This window comes from Bubalus bubalis, chromosome 11, assembly GCF_019923935.1.
Source record: "Bubalus bubalis isolate 160015118507 breed Murrah chromosome 11, NDDB_SH_1, whole genome shotgun sequence".
NCBI classification, from domain to species: Eukaryota; Metazoa; Chordata; class Mammalia; order Artiodactyla; family Bovidae; genus Bubalus; species Bubalus bubalis.
In genome coordinates, this window is record NC_059167.1 from 78,421,112 (window position 1) to 78,442,266 (window position 21,155).

The window sequence follows — 21,155 nt, forward strand, 5'->3', positions numbered from 1 at the left end:
TGTCTCAAATTTCCTCCTACCTCTAACCTCATTTTCTCAGCACCTTAAAATTTGAATGGTAATGGATGATTGATAAGTGGTCTTGTATTATAAATCCCTCTTGTATTTTCATTTGGTAGCAGATATATAAAGTAGAATTCTTAAAAAAACTCCCTTAAATTTTTTACATTAAGTTTTTATCATTTTGACATTCAGTTTTACTACTTTAACTATTTTAAGTGTTCAATCCAGTGATACGAAGTACATTTACATTGTTGTTCAGCAAGCACCATCCATCTCTAGTACTCTTTGCATCTTGAAAATGGAAAATTTATACTCATTAAAGACTAACTCCTCAGGACTTCCCTGGTAGTCCAGTGATTAAGATTCCATGCTTACAATGCAGGGGGCACAGATTTGATCCCTGATCAGGGAACTGATATTCCCCAGGCCTTGATGTGCAGTAAAAAATGTAAATTAAAAAAAAAAAAAGACTAACTCCTCATTCCCTTGTCCCTCCAACCCATGGCCACTACTGTTCTACTTTCTCTTTCTATGAGTTTGACTACTTTAGATAACTCATATAAGTCAACTTATAAACTACTGGTCATTTTGTGACATTTCTTTTACTATCAGATCATATCAGATCAGTCGTGTCCGATTCTTTGCAATCCCATGAATCGCAGCACGCCAGGCCTCCCTGTCAATCAACAATTCACGGAGTTCACTGAGACTCATGTCCATCGAGTCAGTGATGCCATCCAGCCATCTCATCCTCTGCTGTCCCCTTCTTCTCTTGCCCTCAATCCCTCCCAGCATCAGAGGCTTTTCCAATGAGTCAACTCTTCGCATGAGGTAGCCAAAATACTGGAGTTTCAGCTTTAGCATCATTCCTTCCAAAGAAATCTCAGGGCTGATCTCCTTCAGAATGGACTGGTTGGCTCTCCTTGCAGTCCAAGGGACTCTCAAGAGTCTTCTCCAACACCACAGTTCAGAAGCATCAATTCTTCGGCGCTCAGCTTTCTTCACAGTCCAACTCTCACATCCATACATGACCACAGGAAAAACCATAGCCTTGACTAGATGAACCTTTGTTGGCAAAGTAATGTCTCTGCTTTTGAATATGCTATCTAGGTTGGTCATAACTTTCCTTCCAAGGAGTAAGCGTCTTTTAATTTCATGGCTGCAGTCACCATCTGCAGGGATTTTGGAGCCCAGAAAAATAAAGTCTGACACTGTTTCCACTGTTTCCCCATCTATTTCCCATGAAGTGATGGGACCAGATGCCATGATCTTAGTTTTCTGAATGTTGAGCTTTAAGCCAACTTTTTCACTCTCCACTTTCACTTTCATCAAGAGGCTTTTGCGTTCCTCATCACTTTCTGCCATAAGGGTGGTGTCATCTGCATATCTGAGGTTGTTGATATTTCTCCCGGCAATCTTGATTCCAGCTTGTGTTTCTTCGAGTCCAGCATTTCTCATGATGTACTCTGCATATAAGTTAAATAAACAGGGTGACAATATACAGCCTTGACATACTCCTTTTCCTATTTGGAACCAGTCTGTTGTTCCATGTCCAGTTCTAACTGTTGCTTCCTGACCTGCATACAGATTTCTCAAGAGGCAGATCAGGTGGTCTGGTATTCCCATCTCTTTCAGAATTTTCCACAGTTTATTGTGATCCACACAGTCAAAGGCTTTGGCATAGTCAGTAAAGCAGAAATAGATGTTTTTCTGGAACTCTCTTGCTTTTTCCATGGTCCAGTGGATGTTGGCAATTTGATCTCTGGTTCCTCTGCCTTTTCTAAAACCAGCTTGAACATCAGGAAGTTCACGGTTCACATATTGCTGAAGCCTGGCTTGGAGAATTTTGAGCATTACTTTCCTAGCGTGTGAGATGAGTGCAATTGTGTGGTAGTTTGAGCATTCTTTGGCATTGCCTTTCTTTGGGATTGAAATGAAAACTGACCTTTTCCAGTCCTGTGGCCACTGCTGAGTTTTCCACATTTGCTGGCATATTGTGTGCATCACTTTCACAGCATCATCTTTCAGGATTTGGAATAGCTCAACTGGAATTCTATCACCTCCACTAGCTTTGATCGTAGTGATGCTTTCTAAGGCCCACTTGACTTCACATTCCAGGATGTCTGGCTCTAGATCAGTGATCACACCATTGTGATTATCTGGGTTGTGAAGATCTTTTTTGTATAGTTCTGTGTATTCTTGTCATCTCTTCTTAATATCTTCTGCTTCTGTTAGGTCCATATCATTTCTGTCCTTTATCGAGCCCAACTTTGCATGAAAATTTCCTTTGGTATCTTTGATTTTCTTGAAGGGATCTCTACTCTTTCCCATTCTGTTGTTTTCCTCTATTTGTTTGCACTGATCGCTGAGGAAGGCTTTCTTATCTCTTCTTGCTATTCTTTTGAACTCTGCATTCAGATGCTGATATCTTCCCTTTTCTCCTTTGCTTTTCACTTCTCTTCTTTTCACAGCTATTTGTAAGGCCTCCCCAGACAGCCATTTTGCTTTTTTGCATTTCTTTTCCATGGGGATGGGCTTGGTCCCTGTCTCCTGTACAAGGTCACGAACCTCAGTCCATAGTTCATCAGGCACTCTATCTATCAGATGTAGTCCCTTAAATCTATTTCTCATTTCCACTGTATAATCATAAGGGATTTGATTTAGGTCATACCTGAATGGTCTAGTGGTTTTCCCTACTTTCTTCAATTTAAGTCTGAATTTGGCAATAAGGAGTTCATGGTCTGAGCCACAGTCAGCTCCTTGTCTTGTTTTTTTTGCTGACTGTATAGAGCTTCTCCATCTTTGGCTGCAAAGAATATAATCAATCTGATTTCAGTGTTGACCATCTGGTGATGTCCATGTGTAGAGTCTTCTCTTGTGTTTTGGAAGAGGGAGTTTGTTATGACCAGTGCATTTTCTTGGCAAAACTCTATTAGTCCTTGCCCTGCTTCATTCTGTATTCCAAGGCCAAATTTGCCTGTTACTCCAGGTGTTTCTTGACTTCCTACTTTTGCATTCCATTCCCCTATAATGAAAAGGATATCTTTTTTGGGTGTTAGTTCTAAAAGATCTTGTAGGTTTTCATAGAACCATTCAACTTCAGCTTCTTCAGCATTACTGGTTGGGGCATAGACTTGGATTACTGTGATATTGAATGGTTTGCCTTGGAAATGAACAGAGATCATTCTGTCGTTTTTGAGATTGCATCCAAGTACTGCATTTCGGACTCTTTTGTTGACCATGATGGCTACTCCATTTCTTCTGAGGGATTCCTGCCTGCAGTAGTAGATATAATGGTCATCTGAGTTAAATTCACCCATTTCAGTCCATTTCAGTTCGCTCATTCCTAGAATGTCGACATTCACTCTTGCCATCTCTTGTTTGACCACTTCCAATTTGCCTTGATTCATGGACCTGACATTCCAGGTTCCTATGCAGTATTGCTCTTTACAGCATCGGACCTTGCTTCTATCACCAGTCACATCCACAGCTAGGTATTCTTTTTGCTCTGGCTCCATCCCTTCATTCTTTCTGGAGTTATTTCTCCACTGATCTCCAGTAGCATATTGGGTACCTACTGACCTGTGGAGTTTCTCTTTCAGTATCCTATCATTTGGCCTTTTCATACTGTTCATGGGGTTCTCAAGGCAAGAATACTGAAGTGGTTTGCCATTCCCTTCTCCAGTGGACCACATTCTGTCAGATCTCTCCACCATGACCCGCCCATCTTGGGTTGCCCCACGGGCAACCCCTTGTCCAAGATAAGGAGCATTGGCTTCACTTTGCTGGAGCAGCTGTGAAGAGATACCCCATGCCCAAGGTAAGAGAAACCCAAGTAAGATGGTAGGTATTGCAAGAAGGCATCAGAGGGCAGACACACTGAAACCATACTCACAGAAAACTAGTCAATCTAGTCATACTAGGACCACAGCCTTGTCTTATACTATAATGTCCTCAAATTCCATCCATGTTGTAGATTTTTTTTAATACCTTTCTAAGGTTGAGTAATATTCCATTGTACATATACCCTACTTTTTGTCTACTCATTCATCTGTTGATGAGCATTTGGACTCCTTCCATCTTTTGGTAGAAACATGGATATATGAATATCTCAGTGTTTGGGTTATATATCCAAATTCTTTCAAGTGTTTTGAATATAATATAATCAGAAGTAGAATTGCTGGATCACATGGGAGTACAATTTTTAAATTTTTGAGAAACGTTTATCCTGCTTAGTCTGAAAAACTATGCTCTAGACTTCTTTATCACATGTCAGTTTCAAGGGAAAGAGAAATAGAGTGATCAGTAGTCATGAATGAGGTTTCAGAATTGTAGTGGTTTACAGAAACCTAGAAGAGTTTGTCACCCTGGGTATGGTATATTGCTCCTCAGGTGCCAAGTAATTAGTAGTCTGAAAGGAATGGTCAAGGCACTACCTCGTGGTCATCTTCTGAATCGCAGCTTGAATATATATATTTATATATATATATATATTTTTTTTAAACTTTATATTATATTGGAGTATAACTGATTAACAATGTTTTGATAGTTTCAAGTGGACAGCAAAGAAATTCAGCCATATAGATACATGTATCCATTCTCCCCCAAGCTCCCATCCCATCCAAGCTGGTAAGGTTAGGCAGAGTTTCCTGTGCTATATATTAGGTCCTTGTTGGTTATCCATTTTAAATATAGCAGTGTGTACATGTCCACCCCAAACTCCCTATCTCTCCCCCCATCCTTCCCCTTTGGCAACCATAAGTTCGTTCTCTACGTCTGTGAGTCTGTTTCTGTTTTGTAAACAAGTTCATGAGTATTCTTTATGTTTCTTTCCTCTTTCAGCGAAAGGGCCAAATTTATAATTATTTAATAGTTCAATTTGCATTAAGTAAAGAACCTATTAAAAGACTGTCTTAAAATATTTCAAAGATTTGAGAAGTAATTTTGCTGCTCTCTCTCTCAAAATTTCTCTGAAAAGACTCTATAGTGGAAAAAGGGAACAGACTTTTGCTATTAGACAGGTCTGTGTTCAAAACTATTAACTCTAAAATTAAGTTTCTAGATAGCTTTGTTCTACTATTTGTAAGATGATGGAGTGACATCTTCTTTAATATTTTGTTATGACAGTTTATCAGTAATGTATCCACAGAGATTAACAAGTCACAGATGATTAATGACAGTAACCTCTATAGGTACAGAAAAACCATTGGACAAACTCAGTATCTATTCTTGATTAAAACCTCCCAGCAAATTAGGACTTAAGGGAATTCATTAACTTAATAAAGCTCCTCTACAAAAAAATCTACATCAAATACACTTGATGGCGAAAGACTGAATGCTTTCCTTCAAATTTCAGGAATAAGGGAAGAATTTTGACTCTCACCATTTGTACTGAATATTGTCCTAAGGGTCCTAGCCAGTGCAATGAGGCAAGAGAAAGAAACAAAAGTCAGACAGTTTGGAAAAGAAGAAGTGAATCACCTTTAGTCACAGACAACATAAGTATCTGAGCATCAAATCCAAGGGAGTTTGCAAAAACGTTACTAGAAAAAAATGAAAGTTCAACAAAGTCAAGTATATACTTAACATAATAGACTCCAGTCATTCCACTCCCAAATATTGACCCAAGAGAAATGAAAGTTTGACTATAAAAAATCATATTCACACATGTTCATAGCAGTTTTATTTGTAACAGCCACAAACTTCTGCTATTGCTGCTGCTAAGTCGCTTCGGTCGTGTCCGACTCTGTGTGACCCCATAGACGGCAGCCCACCAGGCTCCCCCGTCCCTGGGATTCTCCAGGCAAGAACACTGGAGTGGTTGCCATTTCCTTCTCCAATGCATGAAAGTGAAAAGCGAAAGTGAAGTCACTGAGTCGTGTCCGACTTTTCGAGACCCCATGGACTGCAGCCCACTAGGCCCCTCCATCCATGGGATTTTCCAGGCAAGAGTACTGGAGTGGGGAGCCATCGCCTTCTCCAGGAACAGCCCCAAACTAGGACTAACCTAAATGTCCATCAATAGGTGAATAGATAAATGTATCTATAGATAAATCATATCCATATAATGGAATACTACTCAACAATACAAAGGAATGAAACATGATTATAATAACCATGAAAGAATCTTAAAATAATTATGCTGAATGAAAGAAGCTATCAAAGGCACATATCATACCATTTATTTGAAATTACTGAATATGCAAACTATTTTATGAGAGAAATGTTGCTTGAAAATGGGAAAATGGGAGTACGAAGTGAAAAGAGGGCTGAGAGGACTAAAAAGAGACAAGAGGAGACTTTTGGGGTGATGCATTGTTCATTATCTTGATTGTGGTGATGGTTTCACAAGTATATACATGTGTCAATCTTATTAAGTTAAGGAGGTACAATTTATTTTAAAGAGAACTATGCATTAATAAAGCCATTAACATCCAATATAGCAAATATTTTTCTTCAGTGTTGTAGAAGTCTTCTTTTATGACCCCGAAATGCAAAAATACTTCTCCTATATGTACTCATTGGCCTTAAACTATGTTTTTTTTAAAAGTAGAGATAACAACTATCTGCATCCATGTGCTATACATTTATTTTCAGTCCTACATCATTACAACCTATTTTGGATTCTTTCTATATAGCAGAATTGCCAGAAGATTCTTTACCATCTGAGCCACCAGGGAAACTCACCTACCAGAACAGAAGTTTGTAACTGATTTTCCAGAATTTCTTTCTAGCATATTTTTGAGGCAGTTTCTCACTATGTGATTTGGAAGGTAGAGAAGTAAGGAAGGGATATGTGAATCCAAGAAGTATCAAGCCTGGTTTTCTAAATTTAAATCTGAATTTGGGAAGTGATTCATGTGCTGACTCTGGACTCATGAAATTCCTTGATGTGAATCTGAGAAGAGTGAACTCCCAGAAACAGAATGAGCTGAGCTTCCATCTGTGTGTTTAGGGATCTATGGTTACAGGGCTTTACAGAAGATGAATGCCTCTTAGAACTTCATCTTGATACTCCTCAGAGGTTTTGTTTTATAAAATGAATGGTCATAAAAAGAGAGCTAAAGAAGTGCTTGTTTTTGCTGCTGGTACTCAAAAAGAGAGGTTTTGAGTATGTTTGTAATCTTGGGAACATCCTGTTGCTCCCTGATATTTGACAACTACCTTTATCTAGGACATCTGTCCCAAATGAAAACTTGTAAACCAATATTGGACTGGCTGCAACCCAACTTCTTGGGGAGCTCTCAAAAATTACAGATTCATGGGTCTCAACTCTGTATAGTGTGATTCATGAAGTTATTGGTGGGCCAGCCCAGAATGTGTAATTTTAAGTCATTCACTCATTAATTCTACTTTCAGCTGTCATGTGAATATTGACTCAGAGGTCTTTAACAATTTGAAAAGCTGGGAAAGAAGAGCATCCTAACTCATGCTCTAAGCTTTTGACACAAATCTACATCTTCAGGGTTTCAAACACTGAGGGAAAAGTATTTGGTTAAAGTTTGGCAACAAAATGTGGCAGATGGAATAGAAAGTATCTTTGAGGCTAGATATCAACTAAGAATATATAATAGGATTAGTACTTGTCTGATTTACATAGGCCAACCCTCTTATCTTAGAGTCAAGGAAGAAAAAGGAGAATAAGATATTGATCTTAGATAATTCTACAAGGATTTGATAATTTCAATTATGATATTTCTTTTATTTTAACATTTTAATGATTCTGAAATTCAGCATTATTTGACTATTGATAAGACAGTGTGACTTTTTCCCTTAAAAATTTTATTAGAGAGATAACATTTCTTACAAATGATATTATTTAGGACTGAGAAAGTATTTTATTTCAAGTAGTAGTGATTCCACAATCAAAGACCCTTTATTCATTACTTTTTTGGTATAGCAAATATTTAGTAAGCATGTAATAAACATCAGTCAGGGCTTCCCTGGTGACTCAGTGATAAAGAATCTGCCTGCCAGTGCAGGAGATTCAAGTTCGATCCCTGGATTGGGAAGATCCCCTGGGGAAGAAAATGGCAACTCCAGTATTCTTGAATGGGAAATCCCACGGACAGAGGAGCCTAGCGGGCTATACTCCTTAGGCTTGCAAAAGAATCAGACCAGACTGATTCAGTGACTAAACAACAAATAATTGTCAATCACTCTTCTATAAATAGGGGCACAATGCTGAAAAGCAGAGATTCACTCAGTAGTGACCTAGCTTCTTATTACTTCCTCTGTAATCAGCCACAAACTCTTCTGACAGTCAGTGGATTATAGGTTGGCCCACAATGGATACATGAGAATATATAATACTATATTAAAGTTCTTAAGAAAATTGATATCTTCTCAGCTATAAAAAATACCTGGAATGCTGTGTTAAAGAACTTCCATGTCAGGTAGTATCCTAGGAACAAAACAGACCTGAGAAGTGTTGATAGCTGTTGATCAGATTTCCAAGCTCCACCTGAAGACTGATATGTGTCTCATGGATAAAGTCGAGGATAACATTTTTCTAATTTAGGGAGGAGACCAGGATACGTGGGCTTCCCTGGTGGCTTCCCAGTTGATAAAGAGTCTGCCTGCAGTGTGAGAGACCCAAGTTCGATCCCTGGGTCAGGAAGATACCCTGGAGAAGGAAATGGTAACACACTCCAGTATTCTTGCCTGGAAAATCCCATGGATGGAGGAACCTGGCAAGATACAGTCCATGGGGTCTCAATGAGTCGGACCCGACTGAGCGACTTCACTTTCTTTCCACTATACATGCATCGCATTTCTGTCCCTGTCCACCAGAGGGTGCAGTTTCCTAATACAGACACATTTCCTGTGTGTCTAAACTTCACAGAAACTAAACCTCACTGTGACTTCAACATTTCTTCATGTTAAGAGTCAAGAACGTTATTCAGGAGACACTCTAGAGATGAGCTCTTCTCCAGGCTTAGTGACTGTGATACTCTTCCTGCTGGGTTAGAAAAACGCCTCTAAAAATTTGGATCCTTTCTTCTGTTATGTCAACAAAACCTTTAAGCGTAGTTTTATCCCAGAGTTTTATGCCCAAGATCACAGAGAACTCTCTTATTTTCCCCAGGACAAACCCATGGAGACTCAGTGAGCCAGACGGACGGCCAAGTGACCCTTTTGGAAGGGGCTACCTTGACTGTGAACTGTACTTATTCAGCCACCGTGTACCCCATTCTTTTCTGGAATGTCCAGTATCCTCAAGAAGGTCCGGAGCTGTTCCTGAAAGCCATGAAGGCCAACGGCAAGGGAACCAACAAAGGTTTTGAAGCCACATACAATACAGAAACCACCTCCTTCCACTTGGAGAAAGCCCCAGTCCAAGAGTCAGACTCGGCTGTGTACTACTGTGCTCTGAGTGGCACAGTGACAGAAACTGCAGGGGGAGCTGAGCACAAACTCGGAGCAGCAACGGGGCCTGGATCCACTGTGGTTCCAACAGAGCCTATGGTTGTTTGTCTCTTAGTCTCTGGTTCATACAAAAAACATACAAATGGCTAAAGTATAAGAATAAGAAGTGAATATCCCCCATACTAAACTCTTTATTAGTAAAATTGAAAACTCTCTGACACCAATAGTTCTTTTTCCAGGATCAAAGTAATTTCAAGGTAAACCTCATAAGCAATGAAGTGGTGTTTTGCATATTCTGCTGCTTCCACAAGTTGTTCCAAGTCACCCAGGTGGGTATTACTATGCCTTACTATACTTTCATAGAACCAAAGTGTGCCAGATGAGGTGTGGTCTGCACAATGTCTTCCTGACAGAGCATGACATGTGATAGGAGAGCCACAGCCTCCAAAAATTATCATTCTTAATAGAGAAAGAAAGGATGAATGGAGGAGGAACATAATCTCATACATAATGAAACAGTGGAAAGAGAGGAAAGGATTTTATTCACACTCATCTCTTTATTCCCCTGAGACTTTATTTAAAAGATAGTAAATAAATTAGAATGGGTATACACCTGAAAATACAGAGAACAGAAAAGGAGTTAGCAGCACAGAGTGCTATGAACAAATTTCAGAGGATGAGAAGTATAAGGAAGAATGAAGACTTGTAGAATAGTTGAAGAAGGAACCTAGACCTCGTGAGATGCATCACAATGCATGCTGAACACCTGTGCAAAGGTTAAGAAAACAAGGCACCGATCATCTTTGAATAATTGAGAAAGATGGTGTTGCCCTCATAAGTGCACATGTATGAGTGTTGAGGGTTTTGGGAAGCACTAAAACAGGAGTCCTGAGTGAGGTCTCTTGTAAGCAAAGAATAGCCGTGCTCTCCACAATTCTTTATGACAAGCAATGATGACTTTCTAAACTCAGCATAGAAGTGGAAGTTAGTCTTTAATGAATTGAGAACAACACAAAGAATTCCCCCAAACTTTGTATGTGCTGTGCTGTGTTTAGTCACTTCAGCTGTGCCCGACTCTTTGCAACCCCATGGACTCCTCTGTCCATGGCTCCTCTGTCTCAGACTCCTCTGTCCATGGGATTCTCCAGGCAAGAATACTGGAGTGGGTTGCCATTTCCTTCTCCAGGGGACCTTCCCAACCCAGGAATCAAACCCAGGTCAGGTAGATTCTTTACTGTATAAGCCACCAGGGAAGACCAATAATACTGGAGTGGGTAGCCTGTCCCTTCTTGAGGGGAACTTCCCAACTGAGGAATCAAACTGGGGTCTCCTGCATTGCAGGCAAATTCTTTACCAGCTGAGCTACCCAAGTTTGTTAAACTTTACTATTAAACTTTTTGACTCTTATTCATTGGTTAGGCTTTCTTTTCTTAAAAGTGTTCTGTAAAATTGTTTCCCTTCTTCCCTATAACCCCTGCAAACACTGATCTTTTTACTGTGTCCATAGTTTTGCTTCATACAGAATATCATATAGTTGGAATCATATGGTATGTAGCTTTTCAGATTGGTTTCTTTCACTTGTGTATGTGTGTGCTCAGTTGCTTCAGTCCTGTCTGACTTTTTGCAATCCTGTGGACTGTAGCCATAACAATGGCTAGGTAACAATTTTAAAGGTTAGTTTCCATTTTCAGTTATTACAAAATATTGGCTATATTCTCCATGTTATAACAATACATCCTTAAGCCTATCTTATACCCAATTGTTTGTAAATCCCACACTCACACCCCTCTACTGGCCCTGCCCCCACTAATAACCACCAGTTTGTTCTCTATGAGTCTGCTTTTATTGTTATATTCACTAGTTTATTGTGTTTGTTAGATTCTATACACAAATGATATCATACAGTATTTGTCTTTCTCTGACATATTTCACTTAACATAATGCCCTCCAAGTCCATCCCTGTTGCTGCAAATAGCAAATTTTTGTTCTTTTTAATAAATTAGCATATTTACACCACAACTTCTATAAATAAGGATTTATTTTGAACTAAAGAAATGAAAAAAAAGCACAAGATGAAATTTATCAAATTTTTTAAGGCATAAATTTCCATGAAATGACATTTTAAGAGTAAGAGTTTACTTTTAGTCTCCATTCAATCTAGGCGGTGACTGTTTTTTTCTGACTACTTTCTTCATCAGGAAGCATGCAGTGAATGGGACTGGGGATTTGTGATGCTGCCAGTTGTTGGTCTGAAGGTGTCTTTGTTGATGGTTTCAGTCCACTAGGGGGCACTGTAGGCTTTACAAGACATGAAGACCTTTTCTGATGATTCCAAAGATGGAACAGTTAAGAGAGGAGCCCAGAGAGCATGGGGAACAGTCAAATTATAGACAGCAAAGGTGGGGAGAGGGTAACAGTGTTTGTGTAAAGTTCATATCAGATTTCAGCTTTGTCATTCTATATAAGGTTTGGAAAGCTGTAGCCCTTACCTCTATAAATCCATGGTGAGGATGATTCTCTGAGCAGAGGTAGAGAAATAGGGATACTACTGAGCTCTGAGAGCATGGAAGCTCAACAGAAAACATCTGTGTTACCTGGATTCATTTAAAAAAATTTTATCACTGAATTCCCCAAACCCACTGATCCAGAAATTATTCCAATACCCCAGACCTCCTACCTTTTCATATATTTCTCGAGAGTAGAGAGAACAAGAATAAAAAGAGGAAAAAATAAGGAACAAAAATAGAAGGAAAGGAGAAATACAATATTGAATTTGAGCCAAAAAGTGTGGCCAGATCAGAAACAAATGTAGGTCAACAGGGTGTCCAAGAGTTGGACAGTAGGAAGGGAGAGGTGGAAATTAAGGCAGAAGGAACATTATACACATGTCCTGTTTTTCAACAACCAAATTCTTATTGGAATCATTTCTGTGCAGAGGCTGACTATATATCTTGGTTTCTAAATGACTTCAAGAAATTGTATTTACTTCTGCAATAAAAAATGCATGCATCAGATAGTTTTCCTTGATAGAATTTTCACATAACTGAATTATCAAAATCTCTGCCAAACTATGCAATTTGAAAAATGGATCATCCTTCCCTATAATTCCTCAAGGTTCTACATAATCCATCCTGACACAATTCTTCTAGAAATATCATCTACCTTTCCTCTCACAGTATCCCACAATCTTCTCTTACATAGAGTCATTTAAGAAAAAAATATTCTTTACAACTTCACATATCAGAAATACTGCTTTTACCTCTCTGCACTGTCCCCCCAAACCTCAATTTTGGAGAAATTGCTGACCTCACTGAAGTCTCACTAGGCCACTGTGGGTGGAGTTTCCTGTTAAGTGAGTTGACTCACCTCAGATGTGATTGGTACTCAGTGATTCTGGTGGAACATACTGACAGTAAGAACAAAATTTCTCTGGCCCCAAGACTCTATATTCTTCAGATTAGGGGTGAAGGCACCTCAGTAACTGGGCAAGGGATCATGAAGAGCAAATGGGGAGCCCTTCTGGGGTTTCTGTGGGTCCAGATTTGCTGTGAGTCGGGGTCATCCCAGATAGGGAACTGGGGAGTGTCCACAGCTGTCAGTGGGAGGGAGGGGAGGAAAGCTGACCTGGAGCTCCTAGATGGTCCTACATCCTCAGGTGTTTCCTGAGATACTTTCCTGGTCTGGAAACCCCATCCGTGACATCATATGTGTTTGCTTCTCTCTCTTTCCAAGCAGGGGTGAGGGGAGTGAAGGTGGAGCAGAGTCCTTCAGTCTTGAGCCTCCAGGAGGGAGCCAACTCTACTCTGTGGTGCAATTTTTCGAACACGGTGAACAGTGTGCAGTGGTTCCAGCAGAATCCCGGAGGCAGCCTCACCAGGCTGTTTTTCATAGCTTCAGGGACGAAGAAGAATGAAAGGATGAGTTCCACAGTGAATTCTAAGGAGCGGTATAGTACCCTACACATCACAGCCTCCCAGCTGGAAGATGCAGCCACCTACCTCTGTGCGGTGGAGGCACAGTGCTCCCAGGCAGCCTGCAGCCTGTACCCAAATTGCAGCTGCCTCAGCCCCGGCCCTCCACAGTACTACACCGTCCAAGTACCCTTGTTACCTCTTTGGGTTTCCAGATTCATAATTCAGCATTTTTTCCTCTGAAGATCAGATCCTTCAGGACTGTCATTTCACTTTTTTTTTTTTTTTTGCCCTTCTTCTTCCCAGAAATCTCTCATGGATACAAAGCTCTAATATGGAGCCATTGTCATAACTGATGTAGATGCCAATGTTCAATGTCCTGTTAAAACAATCTAGTGCACCTGACAGATAAAATGTAAGCTACATATAAATTTCTGTGATGGAACATGCTTGGAAAAATATATGGTGATCAACAAATAGAAAGAGATGACTCAATTTTTTGGTTAACTGCACGTGTGTGTTCCTTCAAAGTGAAAAGGGAATTGAATGTAATGTTTTTAAAGTCTGTATTCAGATTTTTTAGTCCTGGTATCCTTTTGAACTGTGGTGTTGGAGAAGACTCTTGAGAGTCCCTTGGACTGCAAGGAGATCCAACCAGTCCATTCTGAAGGAGATCAGCCCTGAGATTTCTTTGGAGGGAATGATGCTGAAGCTGAAACTCCAGTACTTTGGCCACCTCATGCGAAGAGTTGACTCATTGGAAAAGACTCTGATGCATGGGGGGGATTGGGGGCAGGAGGAGAAGGGGACAACAGAGGATTAGATGGCTGAATGGCATCACTGACTCGATGGATGTGAGTCTGAGTGAACCCCAGGAATTGTTGATGGACAGGGAGGCCTGGCGTGCTGCGATTCATGGGGTCGCAAAGAGTTGAACACGACTGAGCAATTGAGCTGAACTGAATAACAAATATGAGAAAAATAATTTTTTATGTGAAGACAAGGCAGAGACTGGAGTGATGTGTCTGAAAGCCAAGGAGCACCAAACACTGATGGCAGTTGCCACAAGCTAAGAGAAAGCATGGGAGTTTATAGCAGCTTTATTCATAATTACCAAAATTTGGGACTAACCAAGATGTCCTTCAACAAGAGGATGCATAAGTAAATTGTGGTACATCCAAACAATGGAATACTATTCAGTGTTAAAAAGAAATGGGCTGTCAAGCCATAAAAATACAGAGGAATCTTAAATGCATGATACTAAGTGAAGAAGTCAATCTAAAAGGCTGCCTACTATATGATTCCAACTATATGACATTCTGGGAAAGGCAAAATTATAAAGAGAGTGAAAACCAGTGATTTCAAGGATTGAGGGGAGTGGAAGGATGAATGGGCAGGGCACAAAGGATTTTTAGGAGTGAAACTACTCTCCGTGATACTATAATGATGAACACATGCCACTATACCTTTGTGTAAACCCATAGAATGTACAACACCAAGAGTGAATCCTGGTAAACTATAGATTTGGGCGATTATAATGTGTTAATATGGGCTCATCAGTTGTGAGAAATAGACCCATCTCATGTGGAAGTTGATAAGAAGAGAGGTTATGCAAGTGTGGGAGTGGGAAGTATATTGGAAACCTCTGCATCCTCTCTTTAATTTTTCTGTGAACCTAAAATGACCAAAAGTCTCAACAAATTAGATTCAGATACATGAAACTAATTTGTATGAAGAGTTAAAGCATTTTAGAAAAATGGTGCCACTAGAAACATTGAAAGTGAAAGTGTTAGTCGATCCATCCTGTCCTACTCTATGTGACCCCATGGACTGTAGCCTGCCAGTCTCTTCTTTCCATGGAATTCTCCAGGCAAGAATACTGGAGTGGATTGCCATTTCCTACTCCAAGGGGTCTTCCTAACCCAGGGATTGGACCCAGGGATGGACCCAGGAATTGAACTCAGGTCTCCCGCATTGTGGGCAAGTTCTTTACCATTTGAGCCACCAGGGAAACCCGCTAGAAACATTACCTAATGAAACTTTACTCTGCTTCTTGTAAAGAAGATTTCAAATTTTCATTTTGCACTGGTTCTAAAAATGATATAGGTGATCACCACCTACACTTTCACGGAGAAAGACAGAAGCCAGAAAGCAATTTGGTTGCTTTAGAAAGAGCCTCTTGCTTTACCTGTTGGCAACTCATCTACTTCCTCCAGGTCCTCCACTCTTGCAGATGTTTTTTCTTTTATTCCTACAAGATGAAATAAGACTTATAGAATGAATCACCAAAAGAACATCTTCTACCAATTCAGTCACAAAGCCCCTTTGACCTCAGTGTCTGTGATGAGGCTTACATTCAGTGAGCCACGTCCCATTATGCCATTTGACTATGGATTTATATTCTCCTTGATCTTATAGGAGAAATGAAATCACAGAAAGGGATTCATTCCAAGGAAGGCCCTAGGTTTAATTAGTGGCAACTGCAGCCCCCGAAGACTGCAGGGGATGCGAAAATAGTGTTGGGGTCCCAGAGTGCAAGGGGTTTCTCCCCACTCTCTCTCTCATCACTTTACATTGTATATAAGCAGGCCTCAATAAAGATTTGTTCTGCTAAATAGTATAAAATAATTTAGAGCTGAGCCTGTAGACAGGGTTTAGTTCAACGTCATTTTACAAAACAGAAACTAGATCCAAGATGACAGAATGAAAAATTATATAATAAAAAAATAGATCAAATGAGCTAGCAGTAGAAAGTAGAGGATAAACTGGATATCCTCACCTCCTCCTTAATGTTCTTTTCCTATCTCCTTCTTCTAGACCCTTGTTGCTGAGCAAAGAAGAGCTGTCTAATGCAAACTGCAACACTTAGCTCTCTGCCATTTAGTAATTGCATTTTACGATACATTTCAACTGTTTCTACTGTCAGTTCTCTCAGAAAGCAAGGGGCCACTAAAACCCAGCTTAGGACACAGTCTGAGATAATAGGCAGTTGAAATGTCAAATGATCTTCTCTCTGTTACTCTCATCTTTGGCTTACAGGTTCCTATTAGAGAGAGTTTTCCTCCATAACAAGCAAATGAAAATGGTATATTGGCTGAACTTGATAGTTTCATATATATATATATGTATACACACACACATATATATTTGGTTTGTTTGTTTAGGAGAGTGAATCATGGTGCTTTTACAGTTTAAAAACTGCATATCAGGCCCATTGTTGAATAAAGAGCAACAGCATCTACCTCTTTTCAGCTTATAAACAAATTCTCTATCTCAACATTCTTACTGTGCATGAGCCCTGAAGAATTGATGTTTTTGAACTATGGTGTTGGAGAAGACTCTTGAGAGTCCCTTGGACTGCAAGGAGATCCAATCAGTCCATCCTAAAGGAGATCAGTCCTGGGTGTTCATTGGAAAGACTGAGGTTGAAGCTGAAACTCCAATACTTTGGCCACCTGATGTGAAGAGCTGACTCATTTGAAAAGACCCTGATGCTGGGAAAGATTGAGGGCAGGAGGAGAAGGGGACAACAGAAGATGAGATGGTTGGATGGCATCACCGACTTGATGGACATGGGTTTGGGTGGACTCTGGCAGTTGATGATGGACAGGGAGGCCTGGCATGCTGCGGTTCATGGGGTCACAAAGAGTCGGACATGGCTGAGTGACTGAACTGAACTGAATTGAGATTACTTCAATCTGAGACATAATTTGTTTGACCTTTGCTGTTTTTATACATGTCCCTCGTAGGCACAGCCATGAAAGGACATTTAACCAGAGTTCAGTAGTTAGAGATGTGACCACCAGATGGTGGTGCACCTCTGCTGATCAGAACATGTGGAGGGTTCATGTGAGTGGGTTCTGAATGCATAGGCTTTTGGCAGAAGCAGAGCCTTTTTCTTATTGGCTGGGTAGACAATGAAAGAAACCACTAGAGAAAAGAAGGGATCACTTGGTAACAGAAGCAGGTCTCCTGGTTGGAGACTGCAGGTCCACAATTGATCCTAAATGGGAAAAACAATGAAGACACCCATTGGAGTTTTGATCACGTTCTTATGGCTGCAGCTGGACTGTGAGTTGAGGGTTTAAGGGAAACAGAGTGTATTAGTAGATATTTGTTAGACATTGAGACTGACTTTATTCAGGTTTCTTTAGTTATTGTAGAAAAGGGAAAGTAAATTGTGGAACTTAATAATCTGACAACCCTTCTCCTTCTTCTGACTTCTACTTTCTCCATAGGTGTCAGCCTTGGAAACGAGGTGGAGCAGAGTCCTTCTACCCTGAGTGTCCAGGAGGGCAACAGCTCTGTTATCACCTGCACTTACACAGACACAGCTTCAGACTACTTCCCTTGGTATAAACAAGAACCTGGGAAAGGTCCCCAGCTCCTTATAGCTATTCATTCAAATATGGGTGAAAAAAAAGACCAGCGACTGACTGTTTTATTGAATAAGACCGCCAAACATCTCTCCCTGCACATCGCAACCATCCAACCTGGAGACTCAGCTGTCTACTTCTGTGCAGCAAGGACACAGTGCTTCCCAGGCGCCCGCTACCTGTACTCATACTTGTGACTGGGGCAGCCCCCCTCCTTTGGTGCAACCTTCAAAGTAGCATTTGTCATATTGTGTGTCTGCAAGTGGAAACTGATGTGTTAGACAAGCAAAGAATAAGAAGGTTAGGTTCAAGATGACCCAGAAAGTATGACACATTTTATGGATAATTGCTGCTTACTGAATTCTTGAAGGGAGTTAGCGTTGTTTTGTTTTGAAATTGTAAGAGTGCCTTTACATTTGCCACTCACACTCTTTTCTATAAATAACCTCTTGGTATCAATTCACAATCCTTATTATGAATGGGTTTTTTTTAATACTGTGTTTTGAAAACAGCATTTATTATTTTTCTGATTATATATTGCATGGTAATTATAGGGAAATGTGTGATATCCAATAAATATGATATTGATAATTCTGCAATCACATAATATTGTGAATATTCAGCTTGCCTTTTTAAAGAATTATTGTTATAATAGGCTTATAATGTTTTTCACTTACTATTATATGTTGAACTGAACATTCACCATTCACATAATTGATTATCAGTAGATGTTTGTTAAAGAAATAAGAAAGGGTGACTCCTGCAATGCAGGAGACCCTGGTTCAATTCCTGGGTTGGGAAGATCTGCTGGAGAAAACATAGGCTACCCACTGCAGTATTCTTGGGCTTTGCTTGTGGCTCAGCTGGTGAAGAATCCACCTGCAATGTGGGAGAGCTGGGTTCAATTGCTGGGTTGAGAAGATCCCCTGGAGAAGGGAAAGGCTACCCACTCCAGTACTGTGGCCTGGAGAATTCCATGGGCTGTATAGTCCATGGGGTCACAAAGAGTCAGACATGATGAGCGACTTTCGCTTTTACTTTAACAGGCATACATGATATATAAACTGTGTTAAAAACCTATAACCTCCACTGCAAGTATACTTTTTGCAATTTAATGTATCCAAGATAGATCCACAAGTTCAGCTACTTTGTTAATTTTGTTTTTGCTAATGATTGGTTTAAAAAGGAGTTTAGAATAGTTATTACATATACAGCCTGGTATTTTTTCTTTTCAATATTTAAAGATAAGATTATTTTAAAGCACATTAATTCACATTTGGTATGAGAGTGTTAAAAAAATCTGCTCATGATATGAAGGTATTTTGAATAGCAGAGGTGCTATCAGGAGAACCTTTCACTGAGAAGGGTAACAAAGTTGAATAACCTGAGGGGAAATTAATATTTTATATTAGTCAACTGATTAGTAGAAAAAGGTTGGGGGTTTTAGGTTGGAGAACAATTTGTGCCCTCTCTGAACAGACCTGGGCTGTCAGAACAAACAGAGAAGAGAAAGGGACCACTGTGACAGGACTCCATGTCTGTGAGATTCATCCTAGCCTTCTGCAAAGGGAGATTATCTTTTCTCCTACTATTAGGTCCCAAGTTAGATAACTGAACAGATGTTGTGGTGAAGAATTATAGTGATCGCTATATTGATATGTAGGTTGAGAAAGCTGCAGTAATTAACACAAACAGATTTTTCTTCTTTTCATAAATGAATTTATTTCTATCTTAAGTGAAAGAAAGCATATGTAGGTATGAGGATAAATGATCATTACATCTTATGTTGTTTCCATAATCCATTACATGCAGTATCTTAAAACAAGTTCCGTCATAGATGCAACAGCTGAACACAGTAGTTCGTCAAATTATCACTCTTCCTTTCTTTTTTTTCTTTTTTTTAATTTAATTTTATTTTTAAACTTTACAATATTGTATTGGTTTTGCCAAATATTGAAATGAATCCGCCACAGGTATACATGTGTTCCCCATCCTGAACCCTCCTCCCTCCTCCCTCCCCATACCATCCCTCTGGGTCGTCCCAGTGCACCAGCCCCAGCAGCATCTTAAAACAAGTTCCATCATAGATGCAACTGCTGAACACAGTAGTTAGTAAAATGATCACTCTTCCTTTCAATATCAAATTTGACTTGTGTTTATTTTCACATGTAATTGGTATCAACTGAAAATGGGTTTGGGTGGACTCCAGGAGTTGGTGATGGACTGGGAGGCCTGGCGTGCTGCGGTTCATGGAGTCGCGAAGAGTCGGACACGACTGAGCGACTGCACTGAGCTGAACCGAAGAGCTGGTTAATGCAAAAGGAAGTTTGGGGTGAGTGAGACACTCACCTGGTCCACAGAGAAGTTGACATGAGCCACATCAACTTGCTACTCCAGGAAACCCCTGTTTCCTGTTGTGGGGCAGCAACAGCACATGCCCAGTAGTTCTTCCCTCACCCTGTCAGGCTCACCTTGCAAGGTCTTGACATTGAAGAAGAAGATATTTTCCATCTAGTGGAATAGCTGAAACATGCTTCTCTCCAGCCTTCTGAAAGTGGTCGTGGCTTCACTGTGTTTAGGTAAGGATGGTCCCGGTGGCACTGTGCCTCCTCTGTGACCTAAGGACTGGAGGAACAGGCAGTCTTATGGGAATCCTGGGAAGAAGTGTGGTCTAAAATAGGATTTCTTTATTCCATACCACTTATTCCTGAAGTTCTGATTCTATTTTCTTTCTTTAGGATCCATTATTGCCCAGAAGGTAACTCAAGACCAACCACAAGTATTAGGGCAGGAGAAGGAAGCTGTGACCCTGGACTGCAAGTATGACATCAGTGATTCACGTTATAATTTATTCTGGTACAAGCAGCCCAGCAGTGGGGGGATGATTCTCCTTATTCGTCAGGATTCTAACCAGCAAAATGCCACAGAAGGTCGCTACTCATTGAACTTCCAGAAAGCAGGAAAATCTATCACACTTGTCATCTCAGCCTCACAGCTGGAGGACTCTGCAGTGTATTTCTGTGCACTGAGAGAGCCCACAGTGAGACGTGTGTAGGAGGGACCTGCACCAAAACCCAGGGCCCTGCTCCACCTGCTGTAGGGACCAGGGCGGGGAGTTGTCAGCACAGACAGGAAACGATTAGGATTGCACAGACATGGGGTTAGAGAGAAGATACTCATTCTAAGAAAATAATTCTCTAGGTTCAGAGGCCATATTCAGAGCTATCATTCATAAAAAAATCCTTATCCCTAAAATTTACATTTAAATTATTTATTTATTAAAAATGTAAAATTATGTATTGAGGAAAAAATTAGCCACATAAAATCCTTGCCATGTAGTGATTAGTATGAGCTAGAAGAATTGACTAAGGGAATTCAGAAATGTCTGAATTACAAATCAGTAAAAATATGTGTGAATTGTTGGATTTTCATTTCAATTTATTCATGTTTTACCAAAAGTTTTCACTTTTGTCTCAGGTTCAAAGGATTTGTTAAC

The 21,155-nt window shown here is 40.1% G+C and overlaps 4 gene segments (V, D, J or C); all 4 read left to right on the forward strand.

Moving 5' to 3' along the window:
* Positions 1–8,908: 8,908 nt before the first annotated feature.
* On the forward strand, positions 8,909–9,855 carry LOC123328316. The segment is given in 2 exon segments: positions 8,909–8,969; positions 9,092–9,855. Coding segments are annotated over 2 exon segments (477 nt in total).
* A 2,950-nt stretch (positions 9,856–12,805) lies between these two features.
* LOC123327528 lies at positions 12,806–13,950 on the forward strand. The segment is given in 2 exon segments: positions 12,806–12,919; positions 13,108–13,950. Coding segments are annotated over 2 exon segments (471 nt in total).
* Positions 13,951–16,962: 3,012 nt separating this feature from the next.
* Positions 16,963–18,153, forward strand: LOC123328132. The segment is given in 2 exon segments: positions 16,963–17,354; positions 17,522–18,153. Coding segments are annotated over 2 exon segments (399 nt in total).
* A 1,825-nt stretch (positions 18,154–19,978) lies between these two features.
* Positions 19,979–20,729, forward strand: LOC102407577. The segment is given in 2 exon segments: positions 19,979–20,238; positions 20,398–20,729. Coding segments are annotated over 2 exon segments (366 nt in total).
* The last annotated feature ends 426 nt before the right edge of the window (positions 20,730–21,155 follow it).